This window comes from Lipotes vexillifer, unplaced genomic scaffold, assembly GCF_000442215.2.
Source record: "Lipotes vexillifer unplaced genomic scaffold, Lipotes_vexillifer_v1.1 scaffold479, whole genome shotgun sequence".
Lineage (NCBI taxonomy): Eukaryota > Metazoa > Chordata > Mammalia > Artiodactyla > Lipotidae > Lipotes > Lipotes vexillifer.
Genome location: NW_006796443.1, coordinates 1,614,679 through 1,627,674, shown reverse-complemented (window position 1 = coordinate 1,627,674; position 12,996 = coordinate 1,614,679). Strand labels below are relative to the sequence as shown.

The window sequence follows — 12,996 nt, the reverse complement described above, 5'->3', positions numbered from 1 at the left end:
ATCATATTAATGTGTATTTTGCACATCTCAGATGTACGAATTATTATATTATTCAATGATAATACAATGATATGCTTCAAAAAATTAATGATTAATACAGAAACACTTCTACTGGTACTGATTCCCACTAAATTGGATTACTAGCCAAAAAGTAAGATCAAATACTGCTCCATAAAGACTTGTATAATCTATGCCTATTTCAATAACAATATCTACACCACTATATCTGTATTTTTTTTGGTTTCCTTTGCAGGCTATAATGGAAGTGTCAAATTCATGAGAGTATAGTAAGGTGGGATGGTAGCTGGTTAGAAAACCATTACCAATGAGTGCTGAAAAACCAATCCTCCAAAGAGAGCCACTCTACATCCAGAATGAGTAGCGTACAGGTATCGGAGTATTCTTGCATTACAGAAATATCTGGAGAATATTGCTCAAAATGGAGCATCGTATTTTAATGGGGTATCATAGTGATCAAATGGGTGCAACCAGGAAAAAAAAGTATAAAATCATCAAATTAGATTGGTAAAACAATTTAGGAGAGAGAATCTGGAAAAGAAGATATAATGTGTGGGAAGAGACTATGATGCCATGAAATCTGTTTTCAGTATCATTTCAGGGCTGCCGCACAGCAGAGTCATCTTCAATATCGTGAAATGATGTGTGTAAAATTGCTTTTAAACTAGCCATAAAGCTCTACACAAATGTCAGTAGTTGTTACTGTTAACGTTATCATACATAAAAGTTTATTAATAATAACTGTAATCATGGGTAGAAATTTAAGGAAGAATATATAAAGCTCAATACATTAACAAAAGAAAAACTTCCTAAGAATTAGAGCTGACCGTAAGAGGGGGATGAAGCGAAAGTGAGTAGTCCGAAGGCTCAATGACCATCGGTCAAGGTTGTAAAATATGCCTGCGTTGGATTATATTCTGCAATGGGGCCATTTAAGGTCTAAAAGATCTAAGGTTATAAAATTGGGTTGTGTGCTGGAACAGGTACACGTAACGTCTAAAAGGACTAAGGATGTAGAATATAAAAGCACTGGATGTATGTCAGACATGTGAGGTCTATAATATGGTCTAATTTCAAAGTTTCTAAGAGTTTTAAATACAATTAAGAACTACTCTTTCAAAGTTAGTGTAGTTAGCAACAACAGCGGACGTGGTAGCAATAATCATAGTAGTGATGATGACAGCAAACATTCCTTTAGAGCACAATGTACCAGGTGCTATTTTTTAGGCACTTAATGTGTGTTAACTTATTGAAAGGTCACAACAAGTAGGTACATTATCATCATTTTATCACTATTATCGTTATAGCATTTCACAAATGAGGAAACCACAGAGAACTTAAGTAATCTATCCAAGTTTATATGTAATGAAAGTAAAAGCAAAAATTTAATGATGGCAAACAGTTGTGATATAATATCAATTGATTTTCATTAGTACTATGTAATTATTTTCATATTATCTTCTCATCTTCATTAATATTTCTGCTTGTTTTATTCTAGTAAATTAACACTTTTTCCCTCGTACGACATGAAAAATTAAAAGTATAAATTCATTTTCAATTAAAACCTAAAAGGTAGAGAAATAGTTAATATTATTCAAGCAACTACACAATAATTCCCTGGCAAAAATAATTTCAGTAGAGATAGGGTTGTAACTAGATGTCCTACGATTTAAAAACTTAACTTAGCGATAAGGATTATCAGCCATCTAGGCTGATCAATGGAACTCAAGGGACTGATAAATTATTTAAACGTCAAGTTTTATGCATGTGAGGCCTCCAGCTTCCATATTATTCTCAAAGGAATCTGAGGGTTAAAATAGGTTAAAATCTGCTGTTTTGGTGTTTACTCTTTCTTCAGGAAAATTAAGATATTTAGCCACATTTGGTCCTGAAATCCTTAGTTTATTATGATGATTTCTAGATCATGTGATAAAAAAGGGATGTGAGAGTACTTGACAATGGTCTAAACAATGTTACCTTCATTATTTTAGCATTCATGAATATCTAAGCTTTAACTTCTGAAAAACCTTGTTAAAAGTAAAAATACAAATAGTTTATTTCAAACTGATAGGCCTTTCAAAAACTAAAAGCAGAATTACATTTTATTTAATTCCAAAATAATTTTATCACAGTTTTCTTACCAGTTAATGACACTTTTGCATCATCTTCTTTTGATTCATCTTTAGACTCATCTGTTTCTGTGCTATCGTAATCAAATGATTGATTAACTGGTTCAGAGGAGTGAACTGTCTGGTCATCCATCACTTTAAGTACCCAGAAGAGAAGTATGTTTGAACAAGCAAAAATAAGATCCATAAATATTAAAATATGCTTAAAAAAGGAAAACTGAAATAGGAACCCAAAGAGATTCCACATTCACAAATAAGCACTGACTGGCAATGAACTTTGGGGTCATGTGACGTCTGTTAAGTACTAGAGATTATAAAAGGAAATATTTTAAATTGTCAAAATTACATTTTTAGTGGAAGAGAAAAATAAAATATAAGAACTTTACAGAATGAAATACAAGTCCAATTACAAGTTACAATCTGTTTCTGAATATTAATTATTTATATTAAAGTTAACTTCTAATCTACTACTAAAATTCTAAGAGAAGTGTACATATTACATTAATACAAAAAATTAAAATATAGGTGTAACTTTTATAAACTCTTAAAAAAGCAACATCAACATTTAGGAAATAAATGTTAAAATATTTTCCAAGTAGTTTATAGGTTTGATATTCTTTAAGAATTTAACAGATTCCAGTTTAAACATTTTTTAATTTTAGAAATATGATTTAAAGGTAATTTTTAACTTTATTTTAATGTTTCCAGTGTACTTTATCTCTGAAACTTTTTTTTTTTGCAGTATGCAGGCCTCTCACTGCTGTGGCCTCTCCCGCTGCGGAGCACAGGCTCCGGACGCGCAGGCTCAGCGGCCGTGGCTCACGGGCCCAGCTGCTCCGCGGGCATGTGGGATCTTCCCGGACCGGGGCACGAACCCGCGTCCCCTGCATCGTCAGGCGGACTCTCAACCACTGTGCCACCAGGGAAGCCCTAGCTCTGAAACTTTTCAAAGTGTGTCCAGACTGACCAATAGGAAAATTCCCTTGTGCTTGCCACGGGAATGCTGCTCCCTTCTTCTGAAGTTACTTTTGTTAATGTGTACCTTTTCCGGCTTCTTCAATGACTTGCCTCACTGCTTTCTTTAAACTGTTTGCCCGCAGCATTATTTCCCTCGGTTTGACAGTTTTCTGGGAGGAAGGTTTTGTAGTGTCATCCAAGAGTTGTTCCTTGCTTTCACACAAGGATTCTTCGCTGGAAGATTCCACAGGATCTTCTTCGACAACGAGAGGGCTGATGCCCGGGAGAACCGGACTAGCCTGGGAATCTGTGTGCAAAGCCTGGAGCAGTTGTTCAAGCTTCTCATTTAGAACTGAACACTAAGAAAACAAAAACGCGGTAATGAATCTTCATTTAGTGGAGATGGAAAGTGATAGTTTAAATGAATGGTTTTTGGGTTTTAGAGGAAGGATGCCTACACTGATGTTTATCATTAATTGGTTATCTATTATAAATTATACCTTAGACAGCTATGGACTTAATATCTTATCATTTTTTTAAAAACAGCACAATTATTCTGTAAATTTACTGATTTATACTTCCAGAACTATTCAAGCACCACTGCACACGTGAAAATCTTTACAATCTTCCTAAAGCTATTTTTCTTTAAAAGAAAACAACGAAAGCTTCACGATAAAGTGACACGTTACATTAACAATTTACACGTTATACAAAATCTGCTGTACATTATACAAAACACTGCATAAACTTTTTTTTTAAGTAATCAACTTACGGCACTGCCAAGCCTGCCTGAGTCTTGTAAACACAAACTGCCAAGTCTGGCTGAGTCTTGTAAACTCACCTTCAAACCTTTGGTTTGCAAAGGAGTGACAGTACTTAAGGGATTATTGGCTCAAAGAAAGAGAAAAAGGAATATGCACAGGATAAGGAAGAACGATGCAGAACGATGCAGAAAGAAAACAAGTACTGGGCCCTTGTTTCTTTCTGCTTTTCTTGAATTCCTAAGAGTAAAGGAACATTTAGAACTGAAGCTATTGATGCTACTGCCTAATATACGTTTTACCTCCACACAATTTCCAGTCCCTTCCGCCTCCCTTTGTTTTTGATGACATGCCAAGAGAGAGTTACAGCAGAGATAGTTATGAGAAAAAAGTGTGACTACAGAGGGTTTCTGTTTTCTGAAGCTCTCCACAGAGCAGAAAAACAAGAGAAAGAGGCTGAAAACTTCAAATGTATATTTCTATTTTCTTTTCCTTCCACTCAATCAAACCACTGTCCACAGCTGGGGAAGATCATTCCTTTGCAAAGCCCAAGAGAGCCAAGCCTTTTGTGAGAATGCCCTGTCGTGAACAAATGAAAGCAAAGATGGTAGCTTTCAAGGTTCAGTAAACTATTCTTATTTTAGCCTCAGAAAGCTCACAACGGAAAAGAAATATCTATAAAGAAAAAGGCAAAGCAAGAAACAGAACCCTGAAAGAGGCCGAGGATCATAACATCTGGGAAATCCAAGCAATGATGCTGGGAGGGAACTTGAGTGGCCAAGGTTTGCCTGGAAGTGGAAAACCATTCCTCTTCCCACTGGAAAGCCAGCTTCCCAGCATTTCCCCCCATGTGACCCGACTACTGTGCATTTCTCCTTCAAAATGTCAATCAGTGGGAAAAAGGAGTTGAGTTATCAAGTTCGGCGTGTTGGTCTTCAGCAATGCAGTTTTCCTACATATTAAAGGGACTAACCATAAAGCATGTTTTAAACCCTCCTATCTGATTCAAAAGTAATTTTTCTCTTGGTTTAAGATACTTTGGCAGGAAAGCCACTTAATCAATTTAGCTGTAAAACACAGTTCAATATTAACACTGTCAGTAAAAAACCTTCCTGTCCTGAACACTACCCGCTTACTTTATTGGCCACGGTATCGGCTGCAACAGCTTTTTCCAATGTTTTTTCATGCGCCTTCTCTACTTTGGCAACGAAATCCTTTACAGTTTCACAAAGTACCCTTTGAAGAAAAGAAATTGTGCAATTCAGGAAACTCGGTAGGCTGATTTGCTTTGATTTACAAACATAGTTAAAAATAAGCACAATTAAGTAAACTGTTAAAATATCGGGATCATTTGTTTATAAACCCATACTTGTATTTGCTATGTAACATGTCCTATATAAGTTCAAGACATTAGAAGTGATAAATGGATACATGAATAAACCTTGCTCTACATAATTTAAATAAGTCATTTTAAGGTTATAACAAGCCTTTCTCAAATATTTAAATTTTTAAAATTCTTGAGAAGAGTAGTTGTAGACCTTATTTAAAAAAGAAAGCATTATCTTCTGCACCTTATGTATCCTTAAAACAGGACTTTCAGTGTTGAGCAAACAAGAATAAATCTGTCACTAATGGTGTCACTGTTGCTCTCCTATTCATTATATAGGTAACTATATTCTTCCTGAAGAGGAAAGAGGTTGTGCGTTATGCTGGAAACCAACCTGCCACTTGACTTGAGTTACATTCTCTGTAAATCCATTCATTTTTTTCCCTTAAGATAACCAATGTAATAACATGCAGACTAACTGAATTTAGGTCTTGTTCGTGTCAGCAATATATGGTTTACTTGTTTCTTTTAATTACATTTGGTTTCTTTGCAATAGAAATAGACTAAAAGAAAAAAATCTGAAACATCAAAACATTTGTCAAAAGTCTGTTGGATTAAAAACTACAACCAACAGAATGGTATATGACCAGCTTTTTGTAGCAAGCACTTATAAAGTGATTTTGAAAACAAAATCAGACTATTTTAAAATAATAGTATTTCTCTTTAACACTGATAAAGGTTGAGGAATTTTAGGAAAAAGAACCCCAGATTACAGCAATTTTTTTTTTTCTGTTATACTCACAATTTTCTCTGGTATGTGAGTGACATAAACTTTCCAGATACTTAAGTATTAGGAAATCGAGCCATTCAATAGATACAGTACACACACACACACTCTTCAAACCTCCACATTTATCATCTAAGAAATAAATGAATTACTCCTAACATTTTTTGTTTTGTTTGTTATTTTTGGCAACCATTTCCAGATTTCACTTGGACAAAAGGTCATACTTCCTAACCGTTAACCTTTTTGGTTGGGCTTTTAAACAGATTTCTACAGAGACTCTAGCTAACCATTTATGAGAGATTCATTCATGTGTTTCATGTCAAGTTTGGTCTTCTTTGCTCATGTATAATATTTTTATGGAATTTCTTGAAATATTCAGACAGGCTACTATGAAATTTCTTCTATGAACTTTACTGAAAGTTTTTCTAAGACGTCCCACGTTTAAGAAGAGAAACAATGACATTCCCTCCTCTTTACGGAACTCCAAAATAAAATAAAAGTTTTCCTTGTTATTATTACAACACTGTGTTGATAAATTTTCCTCTTGGATTTGTGAAATTGCATAATGCCATAACATTATCATAGCTACTTTTGCTGGCGTTTCACTAACTCCTAGGGACAGAGCCTGTCGGTCCATCAGTCTAGGAATGAAAGGGGCAGCAGAGGTGCTTCCTCACTTGTGCCATGCTGCTGAGGCAGATAGAGGCTCAGGGAGAGAGGAGGATACTGTGTTAGGGAACGCTTGCCACTTAGTTGGGGGAATCTTATGGTCCACTAAGTTCCATATTCCAGAAGACAGAGGATACTTATAATCTGGAGGAATGAATTCACTTTTTGTTATACCTAAATGGTGAATGCAGAGGTTTTTAAAATAGAAATAAAACGTATACTTAAAAGCAGTGTGATTTCAAAGTCACACCAACTAGGAACTTGCAAAATTGGGGAAAAACAGTTTTAAGATGTATTTACTACAGTAACACAAAAAACATCCTCCAACTGATACAGTTTCCCACTTTAATACATAAAGACTTCCAGAAAATATGTGCAAAAATCAAATGAATGAAACTGGAACATGGATCTTCACATAGAGCTAAAAATATTCTAAATTCCTAATGCCATGTTTAATTAACATTAGTTATCATTTTGATGAGGTATATCCAGCACTGCACTTCTTTAGTTTTGTTCTCTCTCTTCCAAGCTGCACATGGTCAAATTATTCAGATGTAGCTAACAACAGTCCACACAGCTAGCATGCTTTATGATTTCCACCGTCATCTTAATTATGTTATATATGGGATCTATACCTATCACTGGCAACAGCATCTTCATTCATCAGTTTTCCACTTATTTTTAATAGGGATAAATGACAATAAAACATGCAAATGCTACACTAAGAAAAATACGGCAATGGTGCCCAAACAGAACCACAAGTTGGTAGTCAGTACCTGAAAACTTCGTTTTTTACCTGATATTTAAAAGTTCCAATCAGAAATTCAAGGTAATTTACAAACATCAATGCATAATATAATAAAACCCCTAGCTATCTATGTGCTCTGAGGAAAGATTTTAACTACATATCTTACCTCATCTCTTCAGTGAGGGCGTTTGCCTAAATTATCTCTAAGATAGATCCTAAATCTAAAATTCTATGGTTCTATGACAATGGTTCCAATTTTATTATTTTTTCCTGCTAATGATCCCATTTTCTGAGAGTTTTTTTTAAATGTTTACTTATTTATTTATTATTTCGGGGGGGGGGTGCATCAGGTCTTAGTTGCAGCGTGCAGGCTCTCCAGTTGTGGCGTGCAGGCTCCAGAGCACTGTAGGCTCTGTAGTTGTGGCGCGCAGGCTCCCGAGCGCATGGGCTCTGCAGTTTGTGGCATGCGGGCTCTCTAGTTGAGGCACCAGGGCTCAGTAGTTGCGGTGCATGGGCTTAGTTGCCCCGCAGCCATGTGCGATCTTAGTTTCCCGACCAGGGATCAAACCTGTGTCCCCTGTATTGGAAGGCGGATTCTTAACCACTGGACCACCAGGGAAGTCCCTGAGAATTTTTGTCTACAGAATAAATTGCATTTACTTAATAACTTGTTTTTTATTTTTATTAATAAATGACATCTATAATGACTAGTTAGTCCTTCTGAATCTCAGAAGATAACTCATGTTACCATACTGAACTGACAAAATTACAGTCAAGGAAATGTTGACTCTATGTTGATGAACTACATTAGTTAACCTACTTATTAGCTATGCTGATGAAATACAGCTTTTCCATCAGCAGTTTCAACATTTTAACATAGTTAAAAATAGCTTAAGCTACTGGGAATTACTATTTTATGAAACAAATATAAACATACACAAGAGGTTTAGTTAAAACGTTCTGCCTTAATGTATCATTCAACAAGTAAATGGCATTAACAAAAGAAGGGAATTCTTTATTTTATCTAGGTGGTAGTTACAAGAACGTAGAGGTAGGGCTTCCCTGGTGGTGCAGTGGTTGAGAGTCCGCCTGCCGATGCAGGGGGCACGGGTTCAAGCCCTGGTCTGGGAGGATCCCACATGCCGCGGAGCAACTAGGCCCGTGAGCCACAACTACTGAGCCTGCGCGTCTGGAGCCTGTGCTCCGCGACAAGAGAGGCCGCGATAGTGAGAGGCCCGCACACTGTGATGAAGAGTGGCCCCCGCTTGCCACAACTAGAGAAAGCCCTCGCACAGAAACAAAGACCCGACACAGCAAAAATAAATTAATTAATTAATAAACTCCTACCCTCCAAAAAAAAAAAATGTAGATGTAAATGTGTGTGTGTATTATGTTTTTCTAATCACTAAGCTGTACCTTTATGATTTGAGTACTTTACTGTGTATATGTCGTGCCTCAAATAACACAGTTTTTTAAAAGTAGGGAGAACTATTATAGATTTTCTAAGTCTTAGAGATGTAAAACCCAAATGCAATACATGCCCTGTTTGGATTTTGATTTGAACGAATCAATTGTCTAAAATAAACTTCAAGAAAATTAGGGGAAATGGAATATAGTTGAGTAATTATTATTAATTTTATTAGACTTTTATATACTGAAAGTGGAATAAAATGATTTCTGGGATTTGCTTAGAGATACTCCAGCAAAAGAAAGTGGGGAGTAGAGGACAAAATGTTGATAAATACTGAAGCTGAGTGATGGGTATGGTGGGAAATCATTATACTAGTGTCTCTACTTTTTTGCATATTTGAAAAAAATCCATAACAAAAGTCAAAGTAAAAATATACTATATCACTGGTACAAAGTTATTACATATTGTTCTCTCTTTTCTCTCTTGAACCTCTTTATGGCAAATTCCCCCAGAATTTTAATCTGCTGTTGTACAGTTCAGGCATCTGGGCAGGCCTGGGAGCTCAGACAAGTGGCAAGAGGGGACCAAGGTTGTAATAGAATCTGCTTAAAGGCAAATGAGCTAGTCAGGGAGGAATCCAAAGCCAAGCTAAGAGTAGAGCCTAGACAAGGAGCCAGGTCAAGGTCAAGGAAAAAATGTGAAATTCAGTTGGGTAAAACATGAGGTGATGATACCGTAATTTAATATAGCACTCTGTAGTTTATAAGCTCTAATTTTATTTCATTACTCAAGTTAATTCCCCAAACAGTTCCATGAGGGAGGAAGGACAGGCATTCTTTCCATTGTTACACTTGATAAAACAGGCATAGGTCACAAAGCCAGCAAATGGTTGAATCTCATCTAGGACCTCAGACTGACATATTACAGCACTGTGACTTACGTCAGTGGCTTTCAAGCTGTTTTTTCAGAAATATTTCAAGGATTTCACGAAGGCTTGATTAAAATTTCATTTAGAAATATAGAATATAACTTTTTAAGTGTTCTTAACATTTTAAAATAACTTAGCTATACAAGAGAACAATACTATGTTAGCTTTTACTTTAGAATTCACTATTTTTTGTGCAAATCTCGTACTATATTTAATGCAGTTTCCAGTTATTTCTGTATTTTATGTTGGTTACATGGTCGTAAGGAAATTGTCTTCAATTAAATAAAAATGGCATCCTTACGACCATGTAACAACATAAAATACAGAAATAACTGGAAACGGCATAGAACATAAAACTAAAACTGTCACCTATAACCTTATCGCTTATTTTTCTGTTAAATAACTAATAATTTAATCCTATCCTATGTATTAATGCCAACAAAATAAAATTTTAGTTTTTAATATTGGGATTCTGCATAAAATTTTATTTGAAAAAAGACAGTTATAAGTCAATTATCATCTTAAAGAAATAAAAATAAAAAACACATAAAATGTAAAAGAGGCAGTAATCAAACACCCGAAAGCCAATATTAAAGCTTTGCTAACATCTGAACTAAGAAAGGTGGCCAAATAAAATATTTACTTAACTGTATTAAAGAATAATTCTATAACTTGTTATACCTTTAAAAAGTTTCCATTGCAACTTTCAATCTTTTCTGGCCATGTCCTCTAAAATGTCCCATAAAGAGGCACTTGACTCATAGGGCAAGGGTGGCAAATGCAAATGTCTTCCTCATAGAAGTCACTTAAGAAATACCAGAGGAAGTAACTTTGGTATGTGAATTTGGCCCAAGAGGAGAAAGACAATAGGGAGTGCTAAGGCCTGGGACAAAGTAGAGATTTGTACATTTCACCATAAAGCAATCTAACTAATTAAAAAACACCCAATCGAGGCATCAACCAAAAAACCCATCAGCGGCACTGCCCATCAAATAAAGAGCATCTGGAGCCCACTAATCTGGGCAACCAGTGTGCTTCCCTTGCCTTTTGCTGTTAACTCTTTTCCTATTGCTCAGTCCTATCTCCTATTGCCGAAGGTTATGGCGCCAAAGAGCAATTGTCACTACCTCTGTGCTTTGGTCACAAGCAAATTTGTTTTTCATGATTTATTTTGTCTCTCCTTGACTTCTTTGCAAATTAAGTATGTAACATGTAAAGTTTGTGTATTTTTCCCTCCATCACTTCCCCACTCCCTTTCCTTCCCTTCCCTTTCTCTCCTCTTTCTGTATATCAGCAATATTTCCTTGCTAAGCCTGAATCCTAAAGCATGCTTTTACTTCTGCTCATCAGCTGAAAATTTCGGTGGGTTTCACTCCTTCCCACAGTTGATTTTCCAGTTCTCACGACAGCAGTATAGGGTGCTTCAAGACTAAATCCTAAATTCCAGGCAGACAACATTCGGGATAATAAAATCAAGGAGCTTTGGCTCCATGTATGGAATCAACTTAACTAAAATCTGATAACTTTGAATTCAAATATAATTACATAATTTAAACATACTGAGAAATGTCATTTTGAAAAATCTCATTATTATTTTCCTTTTCCTGGTGTAAACAATCCCTGAATAGTACTGTTTACGGAAATAATGAATTATAGTGAAATGTGTTTTCCACATCATAATTAATCATAAATGTTTCTTTAAATAAGAACCTAGATTAATCAAATTCTAAACATTCATTGTACCTTTTTGAGAAAAATGTTTCGAATTAAGCCTCAAAAAAATAGCCTCTAAATAAACTCCACTGCAAATAAGATGCTAGGGTGGTTTTTTAAAAACCAGTGCAAGTTTAGTATATCTAGTTCTATAACCTACTTCACAGATATTTTGGGGAGCGGAAATCACGAAGAAATGTCATAAGTGATAGGAAACAGCTTTCCTTTCATTTTTCACCATATAACTATATCATGACTTGAACTCCACAACTCACTTGGCGGATGATATGACCACTGCATGTTCATCAGAATTGAGGATTTTTGTAAGATGAGCTGCAACTGAGTCTTCATAAATTGTCATCTGAAAAAATAAAAAACTCACACTGTATTATTGTTTCTGGCATTTATACAACTCAGTTACTACTGCTTCAAAAATGGGACCATTTTGACTCATCTGACACATGGCAATGGCTGTCATGAAATATAAATGGATTTAATGAAATAAGTAATATATATGAAAGAGTCATTATACAAAATAGATAAATATTTCCTTTCTGTGAAAGGCTCTTTGTTTCTGGAATTCTTTAATTCATATTCTTAGAAAAATCCATAAAATCCATTAAAAATTTCATTCATGTCAAATAGCTGAATATATAAAAAAAAAAACTCTTACAAGTGAATACAAAAAAAGCGAGACAATCTAATAAAAATTGGCAAAAGTCTAGAAATTAAAGAGGAAGATAGGGCTTCCCTGGTGGCGCAGTGCTTAAGAATCCGTCTGCCAATGCAGGGGACACGGGTTTGAGCCCTGGTCTGGGAAGATCCCACATGCTACGGAGCAACTAAGCCTGTGTGCCGCAACTACTGAGCCTGTGCTCTAGAGCCTGTGAGCCACAACTACAGAGCCCACATGACACAACTACTGAAGCCCGCGCGCCTAGAGCCCATGCCCTGCAACAGGAGAAGCCAGCGCAATGAGACGCCCGCGCACCGCAATAAAGACCCAACACAGCCAAAAATAAACAAATAAAATTTTAAATATGAAAAATAAATAAATAAAAAATAAATAAAGAGGAAGATATACAAGTGGTCCATAAGCAGATGAAAAGGTGATCAATCTCATCAGCCATCAGGGAAATAGAAACTAAAACCACAATGCAACACCCCTGTATATCTGCAGAATAGCTAAAAGGAAAACAGCAATGACTGGAAAATGCCATATGCTGGCAAGGTTGTGGAGCAACAGAATTCTTGTACACTGCAGTGGAGGCACAAACTGATACAAACACTCTAGAAAACTGCTGGGTAGTATCTATTAAAGCTGAACGTATGCATAACACTGTGGGACTCAGCCATTCAACTTCTGTTTATACTCAAAAGTAAGGCAGATGTGCTTTCCCAAAAGACACGTGCTAGAGTGTTCACAGCAGCATCCATTCAATAGTAGAATGGATAAAAAACTGTAGCATATTCGTGCAACAGAATACTACAGGGCAATGAGAATGCATGATGTACCACTATGCCACAATATAGATGGATCTCACAGAC

The 12,996-nt window shown here is 35.8% G+C and overlaps 1 protein-coding gene across 3 annotated transcripts in view; it reads right to left on the bottom strand.

Moving 5' to 3' along the window:
* The window catches only part of DGKH (diacylglycerol kinase eta), a 169,066-nt gene that overhangs the window by 35,122 nt on the left and 120,948 nt on the right, over window positions 1-12,996 (bottom strand). For all 3 annotated transcript variants that reach the window (XM_007468614.1, XM_007468613.1, XM_007468615.1), the window contains 4 exons: window positions 11,724-11,809; window positions 5,002-5,101; window positions 3,190-3,463; window positions 2,160-2,282 (listed from right to left, as the gene is read on the bottom strand). In XM_007468614.1, the coding sequence (XP_007468676.1) occupies window positions 2,160-2,282; window positions 3,190-3,463; window positions 5,002-5,101; window positions 11,724-11,809 (583 nt within the window). The remainder of the gene's footprint in view (window positions 1-2,159; window positions 2,283-3,189; window positions 3,464-5,001; window positions 5,102-11,723; window positions 11,810-12,996) is intronic.